The sequence below is a fragment of the Diuraphis noxia genome, unplaced genomic scaffold, assembly GCF_037042655.1.
Source record: "Diuraphis noxia isolate RWA-SAM2 unplaced genomic scaffold, SU_Dnox_SAM2 contig0003, whole genome shotgun sequence".
Classification (NCBI taxonomy): Eukaryota; Metazoa; Arthropoda; class Insecta; order Hemiptera; family Aphididae; genus Diuraphis; species Diuraphis noxia.
This window is the reverse complement of record NW_028301713.1, coordinates 60,080,940-60,096,979: the sequence shown is the minus strand read 5'-3', so window position 1 is coordinate 60,096,979 and position 16,040 is coordinate 60,080,940. Positions and strand designations below refer to the sequence as shown.

The 16,040-nt window shown below is 28.4% G+C and overlaps 1 protein-coding gene across 1 annotated transcript; it reads left to right on the top strand.

The window, feature by feature from the left end:
- Nucleotides 1-145: 145 nt before the first annotated feature.
- LOC149057616 (uncharacterized) lies at nucleotides 146-14,719 on the top strand. The gene is made up of 4 exons (XM_089223457.1): nucleotides 146-186; nucleotides 6,343-6,481; nucleotides 7,128-7,226; nucleotides 14,333-14,719. Exons 1-4 carry the CDS (start codon nucleotides 146-148, stop codon nucleotides 14,717-14,719), a joined length of 666 nt encoding a protein of 221 aa, XP_089079583.1.
- Nucleotides 14,720-16,040: the final 1,321 nt, after the last annotated feature.

Genomic DNA, 16,040 nt, shown 5'->3' with positions numbered 1-16,040 from the left:
TTTGGTAAGTATATGATATGATGATTATTAATTAATGAAAACGACGCTCGTGACTCATTTAGTAAAATCATTTCAATATCAGTCTGATTTTAGGTGCCTTTGATAGTTATAAGTTATAGGTACAGGTACATTGTACATACTACACATGTTTGCAAACGATGTCAATCACCATCAATATCTTAACAAGTTAGTGATGGATAATTATTTCGACGGAAATAATAGCATCGTCATAATAATAATATGTACCTACTCGTGTTCGACCTCGGCGACCCGAAAACGACGTTCAACACGTGAGGGCGGCCGCGGGGTCGACGGTGACTTAATCTATCGTCCGGTGACGAATAGACGTAAAAAACGAAATAACGTCTTAGCTGACCAGCTTTATTCGTATGCAATTTATGTGTATGGCACTACAAAATATATTATAGGTATAGAATGTATTGCGTTTCGTAAGAGCATTATTTAAACATTTTATTATTATTATTATTATTATTATATAATATATTGTATGTACCGAGAAAATAATTCCATTTTAGTTATACTAATGTACCTATGTGCAGTATTGTATTTGATAAATTTTAAGCGCTGCCTACAGCTTAACCTAACCCATCCCGTGGTGTAGCCAAAAAACCCGTTAAAAAATTATACACAATGCAATAAACAGACTATACCACTATTACCACTGCATAATGCAGTGGATCACGTCATGAAGTCCCTATGACACATGTAAAAAATATATCACATCAGCTTTTCAATGTATAATTGTTATTTAATATTAAGTATATATATACGAAAACACAATTTAAAACTGATCACTTGCAACATTAATTTGTAATGTATATTGGTTAAATTTGCACACCAATAAATCAATCACCTACGAAATATTTATAAACTGAAGCTAAATATTGTAAACGTACCATTATTTGCTGGTGCCAAAGTCGCGTGTCGGCACGCAAATCTGGTACTCTCTGACCCGGATCTGGAACTCTTTGATCCGAAAATTGAATTTTCATTCCCACATATAATCTTATTAGGCATTGGCTCCGATAAGTATATGAAAAATAGAAAAGAAATATTCGAGATATTTATTAATATATATGTATATATATAGTGACATCATATTGTCCTAGTTCTCATACAAAATCTGCAATATCTGTACAGAGATTTGACCAGATTTAAAATTTAAGACAAGCTTTAGAGTTATTGATATAATGTATATTGTATACTTATGATAACTATTATTTTTTTAAATGGTTATTCTTAAAATGAATTAAACTATTATATTTATATGGATATGTAATCTGAAGAATGAGAATCCTATTCATCATCATCATTTTGTAAACTACGTCATCAATTATAAATCTCATTATGTGGAAAATGAATGCTCGCTGAAATGGTTGTACTCGTAGTTTAAACTAAAAATCAGTTATTCCAGAAAATGAATTTTTTTTTATTCCTGGAGAATATAATGTGAAATGTAAAAGTTCTAATTCTAACTTTTAGCCTTTTAGGTAAGTCGTAGACAATGATTTAAAACCTATTCGATGATTTATAGTTAGTATAATCACTTAATTGATTTTACAGTCACGTCAAATTGTTTTTAATCCTAATATAAAAATTTTTTTTTTTTGCACAAATTATTGTTTTTATGAAAAATAAAAACAAAAATAAAATAAAGATCATAAATATTCTTTGTAATTATTGAAATACATAATTAGTGCTGAATACAATAATGAATATATTTTCATATAATATATATAATATATAATATATTTTTATATTATTTTATATTTCTGAATTTCAATAATGATCAAAATAACGCGTGTTGGTAGAATAAATACAACTGTATACAAATATCCATAGAAATTACTCTAATCGACCTACACATTAATTTAAAATTTCTGAACAATAAATTCGTAAATAAGTAACGCATAAATAACCATCTAACCGTCCTAACCTAAATTATTAATAATGTCTTTTTAGTTTTTCATGTAATGATTTTCTTATTATGTTGTAATCAAAAAACAAATTAATGTATATAAATAATTGAAATGTACACAAAATGTTTGTTTTAGCATTCCTTTTTTTCTTATATTAGATAAAATTTTCTAAATATTTTGTCTTGTTTTGAGCTTCTTACGGACATTTTAGACTTTTAAACTTTTATAACTAAGGATTTCATATTTAAAACACTGTTACATATAATAATATAATAAAACCATATAATAGTACCTAGTTAATTCTGAAACCAAAAAATTTAAAATATATGTAAACACAGTTTTTTTTGTAGTTATTTCAAGTTCAAACTTAGATGAGATTATATATTTACTTTAAACAAAGAATAACAATTTTAGCTCTTTGCTTTAATTAAAAAAATTCGTGGGTACTTGAAACTTTTTGAACAGGTGTCAGGTATAATGGTAAAAACGAACTAACCATAAACCTATTATTATAGATTTATAGTACTAATTCAGTTATGCCTATAATATAGCAAAAAAATACCTTAATCGCAATAACATCATAAAATATACCTACTTAATAATATTATAGGCTGGCAGATCTATTCCGCTTGGAATCGTTTTTCGTATACAATGGTTTTATATCATTGAATTCAAATTATTTAACACATACATTACAATGACCCTCTAGACACTTCTAGACAACAAAGTGTTACCCACTTACCCGATTTTTTCTATTAAACTTGAAACTTAGATAATAGTTGAATAGAAAAAAAAATAACTTTTAACTTTAAACTTGACTTAAATTTTTCAAAATCAGCTTAACTCTCCCAGCCTTGTGTAGTATATTAAAATAACCTGAAGTTTGTGGACTGCGCACATATTATTAATACGGAGTACCTATACAATATAATCCTTATACTGGATTGCAGACACGTCGATTGTTTATACTCACTACCTATAATATTAATACGTCCTTTCGTCCTTATGCTTCTTATTACGATTATAATATTATAATATAACACTGCCACAATAGTACGAATTACAATTTTTCATTGTTTCTCGTTCATTGTACCGAGAATGGCGATTTCGTCTTAATACAACCAATATATTATTAACGCAGTAGGCGCACAATGTACCGCATTAGGAGGCGGGTGGTGGGAAAAAAATAATATAGGTAGTGTGAATCGGCAAGCAAACCGATGGGATATTGCGCGAATATTCACGGTCTAGTGATGGTACCTATACGCAAACAGTGTGGTGTAAAACGATTTCAGATCTCCGCGATGGTTAGGCAACTCTAGGGCATTTCAACCAGATTGCTTGTGAACATATTATATACCTACTCACCTGAAGCTACTTAATATAACAACGTTCGAGATGTTACCGGTCAATTATTTGTAAAAAAAAAAAAATAAATAAATAAATAAATGAATGAATAAAAATTACTCTGAGGCCAACCGATCTCGTTGTTATATACTGCGTTGATTATTGGGCAATGTGCAACGCGTTTTTGCAAGTTTCGAAAGCAATTGTTTATTGATGTTCGTGTTTGTGGTGTTATATTGTAGATACCTATATAGGTATTAAACTATTAATGTATTATATTGTTTCTTATATTTTCCAGGCCCGTTTATCACGCGCAAGCTGATAATCTGTCGCGTTTAGGATTTTAACACTTTTACTATTTACCCCGAGTTGAGTTATTTTATTCTCGGTGAAAGTCCGACGGATAATACTTTGGAACAAAAAAAAAAAATGCGTTTTTGCATTGTGTAATGAATATGATAAAATATTGTCATCACAAAACGCGCTTATAAAGTTATAATACACGCTCAACCCCTCGAGGAGAGTATACCGTAATTACGTACGCGCGTCGTATACCTAGGTAGTGGTTGATGTACTGCATAATATTATACGCAACTCGATTCTCTTAGGGTAAATGAAAATATAATATCGAGATTAAGATCGTTGACGTGTGGATTTCTGTTTATTTTAGTGTCGAGCATTAATATTCTTCTCAATATTTTGTTCGTCGATACCTATTCAATTATGTATAAAAGTGCAATTTATGTGATACACATATCACTGATATATCAGCCTTAGTTTGTTCAAAGATTTATAGTAATTTTATCATTTTAATAGGTATTAATTTATAATATATGTACACAAATCGATTTAAATGAATGCAGGTGTCAGGAAATATGTATTTATCACCTAATTACACACATCAGTTAAATATTTACCACTAGCTAGGTACTTTCGAATTTTTGTTATCTTTTTAATGTCTTATCACGTATTTATATTATGTTTCTTACCTACTTGCGTAATGTCATGCTATTTCCTATGAATTTAGTTTTATATTATTTCGTTACCTTTAAAAAATTGTATTAATACTTTTAAACGCATATCCTAAGACTATACTGTTAGTGTTTTTGCATTCAAACTCGCAGGTGGTCGAGAATTAAATATGCATAGGTATTTTATAAATGATAAGAGATATTTTCATACTTATGTATTATACGATCAAATGTATACATCATAATTAATAGCAAAAATCATACATATTGCGTTCCTAATAATTTTAATAGGTAGGTAATTACAATGAAATTTATATTTTAACAACAATATCTTATGAGCAAGTTTTATCATTATTTTCAAAACAAAAACTATTCACATAATAATATGCCAGACTTTAGTATGATGAAGTTCTAATTTTCGACCACTGAAGTTTTTTGTCGTGAAATTGTGTTAATTTATACCAACCACGTAGAGGTGACATAATATCAAACAGATGTTAAGCCGTGAGCTATGGTTTTTAATAGAATTAAATTTCTATGGTAAGAATACTAGAACTAAATCAATATTATATTTATATTATAATATTTAATATTATATTTAAATAATTTTTTACCTATATTTGACGAACAATATTTATATTCATATTTAGTATATTTAGTCAATTGCAAAACGAATGTTAATTCCTGTTATAATTATTTAAACTACAATAACAATATGTAAGTGTTGTAAAATAATTTATTCGTTTATAACTTGCATTAAGTTGGGGAATAATGAAATCGCTTAAATCGTTTGATCTAATTTATTATCTTTTTTATTAAAATATATTCCATCTGTTTACAATATAAATGCAATGGTTAATAAGGATAATAGAGAAAAGATTATGTACAAAATATGAATTACTTGAAGAAGAGACTAGTTCTCTTTTCCCCTCATTTTACTATTAGCGTTTTTAGATTGTTATGCAGAACTGCATTTTTTGTATATTATAGAGCACCAGTGAACGGTGATAAACTGATAAATCTTAGGATACCTGACTTAAGGCTTAATAAGCGATGAAGTTGAATTGGTTTATTATTGAATTTAAGTGGCTGCATTCCATTTTGTCACCTGACTCTGAATAGATTTTTGTCATTGATTTTAACTTTTCTAAAAACCCTAAGTTTCTATTTTATTTAGATGTAATTTAACTACCTTAGAACTAATGAATACATTTTATAATTCATAAAATCTATCCCTTGAGATGTTCACTAAATTTTACCTGGAAAATTATTTACTGAATGAAATAAATTTTTAAAACTGATTCTTTTAACTTACAACTCATTACCTGCCTATACTGTTAAACTTATTCTTCTTACTAATCAAGATGTATTACAAAAACATTTATAGAGGTAAAACATTTAAAAAAAAAATGCATTTTCCTATATATTATCAAAATTGTCGTTTGTTAATTTAAAAAATAAAATTTGTTCGTGTATTCAATTTAGTGTGCTTCATTATTTCTACGCTTACCATAGTGTGAACTTTTAAAAAAATGACTATCATATTATATTTTATAAGTTATGCAAAATATGTTAGTTTTCAAACATTCAATATTTTTTTATTTATTTAATTTTATATTTTAGAACTTTTGGCGATAGTTATTATATAGTTCGACAATTACATACATAGTGTATAATATAATTAATACGGTATTTTTTAATTATTTAAATTATTAGAAATTAGAGATATCGAAACTCACTTACTTTTAAGGTAATGTATTTTTTAATTGTAATTCATAAAAAATAACAATTTTAACTAGATAATATAATTACATTTGTAAGAATAATCGCAGGTAAATACTATAAGACGTAATATTATACTTATATAATATAATGAACAATTACATTTTTAATTCTGGCATACCACTTGACTTGTATTTGTATTTTAATTTATAATTGTATTGTTGTGTGATATTTATCTTAATTACATGCCATAAAGAATAGTTATAGGTACATAATATCTACTGGATAATTAAGTATCTGAAAACAAAACATAGATTACAAACTATAATTGAACAATTCTTATATAATAGTTTTTATTACAGGAGTATTTATTTTCCTGATTCATTATTTGAAATAGCTGGAAATGCCGTTAACGAACTAAAAGAACCGATTAGTTGGTCATGGTCGGTATCAAATGTTATGTATTGGGTACAGTATGGGTTACAATTGCCTCAATACGCAGTGAGTATAGCTGTGAAAACGCGTTAAACAAATTTAAATACCATTTTTCAATAAAAAAAAATACATATATAATGTTAGACGTTTGACGTCGGAATGACGGATCGTCTACAATCTCGAGTAATAGGAATTTGTAATTTTATTAGCTTTTCATGTAACTAAAACACTGGGCGCGATTTCTCGAAGATTTTCCTAATTATATTAATCTTAATTTCTTGTTTTCCGACGGTTTATTTACTTCAACAATTTACTATGAAAAAGAGCTTATGGGTTTTAACGCCAATTTTGACATTATTAGGTTAAGAAAATGTATGAATATAATCGCTAAATGCTAAAATTTTAGAATAGTCAGTATTATAGTTACAGAAATATTCTCAAATTCTTTAAATTCTGAGTACTTAATGCAAGATCTCATAAATAGTTATCATTAGGTATTAATTTTAAGACGAAGAGAATTTTCTTATGATTTTGTATACACGGTATTGTCTTGTTGGACACTGTTGAAATTTTAAGTTCTTAAAACATCATTATCGTTAATGTTATTACATACCCACATGTCCCACATACTCAAATATTCATAATATACTTACCTATATACTTTTAAAATCAAATCAGGAATAGTCTTTTAAACATTGTGATTGTATTACAGATAATATTCAAGAAGAATAATATTGATGGAAAAAAATTAATTTTCGTTAATTGTCAAACGCTGCCTTCTATGCATATTACAGACTTTGATCACATCAAGGTAAGACTATATTATAATTCACAAAAATGCGTAGGTCGATGTAGATTTTAATAAGAATATAGGTTATCTGTAAAATATATTTTAATCCTATATCAAATTCAGTAACCATGTGGTCTATACAACTATTACAGGTACAAACTACTATTTTTTTTTATAACTCATAAAGTTATAACGAAACCATATGTTTTATAAGTGCTTATAAATATTTGATATTCTGTAATATATTTCATTTTTTTTTCTTGGTCAGATCATACAAGTTGGCGTAGTTTAAAATTATATGTCCACATCCATTTGATTCTTACCTAGGTATCTGTCCTATATATATTACAATGAACATAACGATTACCGATTTAGCTTAGTTTAAGTCACTTTGAATGTCGATAGGTACAGCAGCTAATTACTAGTAAATAATTATACAGGTAGGTCATCATATCATATACTTAAATGTGACTAATACCTTTCTACATTCTTAATCATTAACCATAATTATTATTTATAATTATCTTGCCTTCTCTATTGAATTGCAGCTAATTCAAATTTTTCTAAAAATCTAAAATTGCAAAACCCTAACTATTTTAATAATATTTTATAATAATATATTATAATAATTTAAAAATCCGAGCTTATTACGCCGATCAGGTTTTAAATTGATCCTACTGTAGCCATTTTTAAGTGTTATAGCTATAGGTAGTATTAATTTTTTATATTTGATAGCCATAACTCACGAGTAAAAATAAATATTTGCCAATATAGCTATGTATTTATTTATTTTAATATGAAAAAAAACAGAAGAGTAAGTAGCGCTCTGCTGGATATTAGGTGTCTAGAGAAATCACTGTAATGTATGTGATAAATTTGAATTCAATAATATTAAAATCATTGTATACGAAAAACGTTCTGAATGAAGACGGTTTGTCTATCTCTATAATCCTAAAAAGCGTATTTTATGATGTGATTAAAATTAAAGTAATTTATTCTATTATTAGGCTTAGGCATTAGTTATACAATAGATGTAATTAGTTATAACCGAAAAATCGCATTTTAAAATGCCATCATACGTATAAAATTGTAATACACTCTAAAACTTTCACGTACCCACGTTAAATTACAATTACCTAATATATTATAATTAAAATTATTATTCTTGGATTTGAATATGTATTATTTCGTCCAAATTTAAATTAAAAATAAAATAAAATGCGTTTTATACAATCTTTAGGGGTTTTTTTAGTTACAGTATGAACTATTCATGAGAATCCTGGTTTTGAATTGTACATTCTTAGATATACAAATTGAACATTTTATAATTTATTAACTACCATATAACGGGTGGTTTTTATGAGATAATGGGTATAAGTCGGATATATATTTACCTAAGCACTACAAGTTCAAAAATTCACATTTTTCTGTACCAGTAATTGTACCATAATTTCAAGTTTGTACCAAAGAATTTCTTCGATAAAAATCAATTCCCATTTACCGGTACCAAAAAAACGTTTTCACAGCACCCGTAATCATACCAAATTAACTTTTTGACATTTTTCCTGCGTCGTTTACAAAAATAAGTGACATTTGAATTGGTACAATTCCAGATATTATTAGCTGGAAACGAGTCAAATTAATTTTTATTTAATTCAATGGTGTATTGATAATAATGGTAATACAAATATCCGGGAATGATTTTAAGTGTCTACGGATAAAAGTTTTTTTGTTAAATTAAAAAAAAATTAATTGATTTCGTCAAAAGCCGGTTTCACGTAGAAATCCCTGTTTTTCGTTAGTTTTTCTTTTGAAAACGTCTAAGAATATTTGATTTTGACCAATCTAAACTATAATCACTTTGCTACTAGGAAATGTCATGCTGATGTTAAAAATCGAAGAATTATTTCTACTACACTTATCATGTATCTTTCTAAAAGTACACCGTTCATTGTATATAATGTATATATAATGTATACAATGTATTTATATATACATTGATAATCTCTAATGTTCTAATTCAATAACTACCTACTAGTGATAATAAGCCACACATTTATTATAAGTCTATATTATTGTGAATTTTTAAAATCAACCTATTACCTAATGTTTGAATGAAAAATACAACAAAATGTTAACTATGCAATAATATTATAAACCCATTCCGTACACATATAAGATGTATTGGTTACGTACAAACAATCGAATTAGTAATAATAAAATACGTCATGTTGTAATAATGTGTAGTGAGATTAAATGACCAACAATATATACTCAATATGATTCATAGACGTAACGCACTTAGGTTATTTATGTGAAGATTAAAATATAAGATACATAATATTCTGATAAAAATAATACAAGGGGAATACATAAAAATAATATATGTCTTTAACGTTTAATTTCCATTTCCGTCATCGTCATTGTTTAAAAACGATTACAATGATTTGATTACAATGCGTATTTTACATTATTGTAAAATGCATAATATTCTATTCGTAGACAAGTAGATAACAATTGCATGACGTAAACGGGGGTTGGCGGCAGCTGTGACTTTGAGATTTACATAGATATAATAAAGTAAGTAAAATTCAAAGTGATACATAACATAATGGGCGTAACATTTTTACTTGATAATTGTGAACAAATTTGGGTGCATTTCTGAAAAACACGCCTAGGCGTAAAATGAAAGATGCAGTTAAGCTTAAACTGACTGTAGCAATAAATTAAAAAATAAATAGCATTGTAATAAAATAGTAAATAACATCAAAATAATCAAAATAATACTAAAGAAGAATTTAAGTTTCTTTGTACAAAAATAATGAAAAAATAATAAAATAAAAAATGTTGAATTATATTTTAAAAAGTATAGATCAACACTTTGAGACAAAATAATTAACTAACCACGTACAAATTAGACCTATTGTCTCAACTCGTAACTAAAAATAGCAGTATATTATACTAAAAAGAACAAACTAATTTATTTTAGGAATTTTATTCAGCCTATCTAGTGGTGTAATACTAATAGCATAGGCTCAAAATTGTATGTACCCAAACGTACTTACGTAGTGGAGGGAAATTTTATTCATTTATGCGGAAACATTTATTCAAGGCATGGCTAAGCTACATTTTTGCACAAAAAAATATTTTTTTACTGATAGTTTGGACTTTGGACTAGTATAAGTATTAAAAATATTTTTTTAAATTACAAATAAGGTTCTTGTATTATAATGTAGAAAGAGCGTATTTTGACCTTTCAAATCAGGTATAACCTTTCATAATTATGGCAATTAATAGGTTGATAAAGAAAAAATTTCGAAATTCGTAATTTTTTCACTTGGGTCTTGATGTAACACTTTTTAATGGCCATTTCACCATAAATTTTACAATTTATTAAATTTTGAGGTGGAAATATTTCTGAGACGATATCAAATTTGGTCTACATATAGTTGTAGACACGTTGTACGGATTTACACCCTAAGGTTTTGTGTATAATGCGTCCAAACATATTCTTCCCGATACCTAACCATGATAAAGTTATTACGTAAAGCTTCAAAGCATTTATTTTATATTTTACTGACAATAATATAACTATACCATATTAGATAATTACATAATGCCAACTATTAAAAATTGCTGTTACAAAATTACTAAATGTAATTTTTTGTGAAATTTAAAAGCGTTTTTGATGGACGTTTCATTACCTACGTGTATTTATAATGATTTATCAGCTATTGACAAGTGATTATATGAAATACCAGCAACGGTAATTCCAAAGTAAATAGCAGTCACTTTAAGTTGCTTTTCGAATAGATAATATAAAACATCACCATACCAATGGTATTATCAGTGGTCGATTTAGGGGGGGGGGGGGGTGTAGGGGACAGAGTACATCTACAAATCTTTCCAATACTTTAACACACCCCAACGATTTTTTTAAGTCGAACGCATCTGTTTTTCACTGCATTAGTGGGCATCTGGCCTAACTTTGATGTCTTGCTTCACGAAAGTACCAACTATTTTAGTCTGTCTGAGAAAATAATTCATGGTGTTTAATTCGGTTTTTTTTTTATTATTATTAATCTTATGCCATTTTACGGTTGTTATACACACGAATAAATAAATAAATAAATAAATATTTATTACATTTTGAACAAAATGTGCTTTTCTGGCTAAATAGTGATAATAATAATAACATAGCTATGTATTTGTTTCACATAAATTTTTCTAATATGACTCTTCAAGTGAATGAGATAACATTTTTTGATTAGTAATCGGGTCCGATTATTTCATAGAGATTCCCTGCTATGTTAAATTCTTTTCTCACTTTTTTGTTGGATCTGCATTCTATTATTATGTATTTCATTGGCTCATCGTCTGCAATACTCGTGGACTAGACACGAAGTGTATATTGTTGATTGTGCATGAGATGCGTGGTCGATTCTCAATCAACTAATTATTATTTCTATTTCCCTTGATGTTTTAGACCGTTGACAGAATTTTATATTTTATTTTATTTCTCGTAAAATTGTATTTTATTTTGACCAGTGATTTTTCTAATTATTGCGTGCAAATTTTTCTATTTTTTAATTGAACCTGTTTTAATTTGGGGATATAAGATAGATACTGCTGTTTATTTTTGTCATATTGGTCGTCTATTTCATTTTATTCAAATTAGATAAGTTTAAATAACGTAACTTAGTAACTTGGGTTTGATTGAGAAATGCGCTTATGCACCAATAAAAATTCTCTAGATTCTCTAAATTCATATTATATACAGAAATATTTAATAAACTAATTACGACTACCAAATTTCATAATGAAAATTACGTTGAATTTGAGTTATGATCTCGTCATCTATATCACATATTAGTGTACCTAATGATCATGAACTCATTAATTGTGACTTGATTTTAATATTAAAACAGTATTTAAATATAATTTTTCTAAGTAGTAGTACCTAACTGCTTTTTCTTTTTTCTTAAATCCTCCGAATATTAGATGTTGTGTTTTGTGTATACTGTATAGTATACACACACTTAAGTATAATAATATGAAATACAGAGAAAAGGCGTGGGACACTTAAACGGCTGATTTAAAAAAACAGATTTGCTGGATAGTAATTTAAGAAAAAAACGCTCAATATAATATATTATTAGTTTTCAAAAAATATAGCATTTGGTAATGGTAAACATAAAGTAGTAGAATGATAAACAATGCGCTTGAGAGATGATGCGAAAAGCTGAAATTCAAATCACAGAAGAAATCCACAAATACATCTTTGGAAGTAATACGCATTGATGTATAGTGTAAAACATATACGAGAAAGGTTAGACGAGTATTAAATAAAATCATCTAGCAGTCGTCTTGAGACAATGATATTCGAAAAAATTAATAGCATGTTATGTACATATTGTTTTTAATATATCTATAAATAATTTAAGTTCATTCTTTTTTTTTTTAATTTACATATAATTAAACTTTGAAAATTCACCATTTAATTACCCCACTCTCCATTAATACCTTATAATATTATAATTCATGATTAATGGTTAATATGTATATTATATTTATAAAAAAAAAAGTTATTTCGTTTCATAATTTTAATATTTCGTAATAACTAATAACTAATAAAGTATAAAATTTAGAATAGGTATATTGCAGCATGCAAATAAAAATCCTTATAATTATTGGATACACTGTCGTCTACCACAGACCTGATAATTTATATAAACTAACAAAATACCAACTAGGTACTAGGTACTGATTAAATTAATTATAAATCATACAATTTGATGCGCTATCTATCTATAAGTACTTTTAAATTTTGATTTTTAAAATTAACAACGAGTTACGCGTTTAATCACGTTAAATTATTATTTATTAAATTCCGCGTGACGAATAACGTGTGGTTTAACTACTTTAATTTGAAAAGTACAATCACGACCTATTATTTGATAGTCATTTTACAAGTGAGAACTTTTAGACTTTTGATACTTTTTTTTAAGCTAAATATAGGTCTCTTGGCCACTGTCTTTTGAGTCTTTTATACGTATATTACAAGGACGTGAGTGGAAGATAGTTATTTAAGTAATGGGTTACAGTGAGAGTTTATGTTAATACGAAATCTAAAATTATATAATTTAGGTAATTTATTAAGGGTAGGCATTTTTAGATCTTTGTGGAAATTGTTGTTTGTAAAATGCTTAGGAGAAGACGTTCCTTGTTGTAAGTAGATGGATTGAAACACGTTTTGGTATTGGATGCTTTATACAGAACCAAATAAATGAATATGCATAATATTATGTCCAAATTTTTCAAATTATCGACTTAAGTATATATGGTAAGATTATTGGATAGTTAGAGTTTAGGTTTCAAGAGTAGTCTTTGGAGGTGAAGTCTAGAGTTAACTATTTTACACTCAAGTTTTATACGTAGGCGCCAGCTTAGGAGTTAATCTTGACTTAGATCAAGATAGGTATTTAATTTGATTAATTTTCCATTGAAATTGTTTGATTGTTTAACGTAACAGATGGCGAATCAAGATTTCTCTAAGTTAAAAGATTACTTAAACATATTTAGATTCATTGATTTTATTTTTCAACCTGTTTGCCGATAAATCGATCATATTTAAATGATTTTTTATGATATAAAAGCGGCTGTTTGTGATTAAAGTTAGTTAGTTTTGGTGAGTTTTTTTTAGTTAGTTCTTGTAAGTCTGCCATACTTTAAAATCGCAAATGTATACCTATGCACAATGCACTTATACAAGTTATTTTATATATTATAATAATATATATGTATAAAAAAAGTCGATTTTCTCAAAACTGTTTGACAAACTTAGCCTTGCTATATCAAAAAATTACAAGACATTTTCTAATACACCTTTCTAGAAACCAAAATATACATTTTATATACAGTATATATACTCTTTATAAAGTCATGAAAAAATCTATTCGCAAAATAGAAATTTAATTATATAGTTTTTCTAGTGGTAAGTTTTAGGTACCTACCATATTCATAAATCACGTTGCACGGTGACCTTTCTATAGACTAATTAAAAAAATTAAAAATCCTCAGACCCTACTAAATGTACGCTAGCTAATATATAGTATTAAACGTATCAGTACATTGCGAAGAACGTGAGACACTTGTACGGTCTGCCTCCGGACACCAAATACCACAATGGTATAAGTGGCCAGCGATCCGTGTACCACGCGTACGGCCGGTATTACTTGCACTTGGCCACCAAATTTGCGGCCAGCGGACGACGGTCGGCCTCGGATGGCCGCGGGGAGCAGGACACGTTGTTCGGTTACATGCAATCGGTCGGCATGGTGACCAATGCGCGGCGTAACCGCGGACCCCAGACGTCCGGTTGTCGTACGGATAACCGGCCACCGTCGCCGAAATACAAAATTTTGCTGGCTCGGTTGCCGGCCACCGAGTACTTGAGAGGAGGACAGTGTGCGCATGCAGATCAAGCTGTGGCGCGGGTGCAACAGCGCTGCTGAAGTGCGTGAAATCACCGCGGCCGCCTTCGAGACGGTGACTGCGGCCATCTTAAAAATGCACACACTCGTGCATTTAGTACATACATAACATATGCACTTAAAATAAATATTTATTAAATATTTAATGTTGGAAATAGTTACAAAAAAAAAAAATGGTAGATAATACTCTAATAGTCACTGTGGGTCAGTGATGGCGATTCTAGAGTACGGACAGTGTGGCCCAACACCAATATGGATTCGACATACCACATACATATATATGTATATCGATTCTGCCATCCTTCGAATCCGCATCGCATTATTATCATTACCTCTCGTCAAATGAACAACTTGTGCGTTGTGCATCCTTTCACGAGACCGCGGTTTCATTGCACTTATCGGAATCGCACAGTATTTGGTCGTGTAGATGAGAACGCTTCAAGAAATCGATAGACATATATAAGTACCTAAACTATACAGTATACATGGGCGGGGGCATACATAAACTGGGCACAAACGACTTTTTTTTTGTAAACTGCGCCTGAACTCTTATCTATGTACACGATTGCGCACTTTTTACATTTTTACCTGCATAAAAAACAAAACTCGATTACACACAATAAATATTTAAAAAAATTTCATGTGTCAAAGTGTCATGCCAAATATTTATTATTGTTATTTAAACAAAATATAGTAGGTAATCAAATAATAGATTTGTCCTTTTTGTTTTTTTTAACCGCAAATTAGATGTTGAAATGTGTACACAACAATGTGAACTCTCAATAAACGATGTTCAAACTGTATTCCGAGGTATTATATAAGCTCCCTGTTTAATGGGTAAACCACACACTTGTCATTAGATAATTTCACATAATTTCTCTGCAGCAGACCAAGTGTCAAACTCGGTCAACATTTACGAATTATCCGGATTCGTGATCATCTTGAAACACGTAGTTTTAGTATGGGATTGAAGACGAATGAATCACATAACTGAATAATGTTCTCAAATTATGGTTATAATATATAGTTGAAATAAAAAAGAGAAAAACAATTCGCAGATGACCCGACTAAAGGGCATTTTACACAAACGTGATATGTCGTCACCATTGTAACTAGACATCTAGTTAAGTGCAACCGTCCAATTATCGAATACTAAATCAAAAGTTGTGCAAGTAATGACCAATCGAAACATTCTGTAACACAATGAATCGTAAATCGTATAATAGCTACATAAACGTCAACAACTAAACAATAAATTATCATGAAAGAGTGTTAAAATCAATATGGTCCTCGATCTTCACTAAAATTAAAATACTATTTTTTTAGTGTTTAACATTATTTT

What these genes read in the sequence shown, in the direction of transcription:
- LOC149057616 (XM_089223457.1), top strand. Translation starts at nt 146, where the DNA reads ATGTTTGCAAACGATGTCAATCACCATCAATATCTTAACAA. An exon ending in CACCATCAATATCTTAACAA is followed by an intron (nt 187 to 6,342) that starts GTTAGTGATGGA and finishes TTTTTATTACAG; the next exon opens with GAGTATTTATTTTCCTGATT. An exon ending in TACAATTGCCTCAATACGCA is followed by an intron (nt 6,482 to 7,127) that starts GTGAGTATAGCT and finishes ATTGTATTACAG; the next exon opens with ATAATATTCAAGAAGAATAA.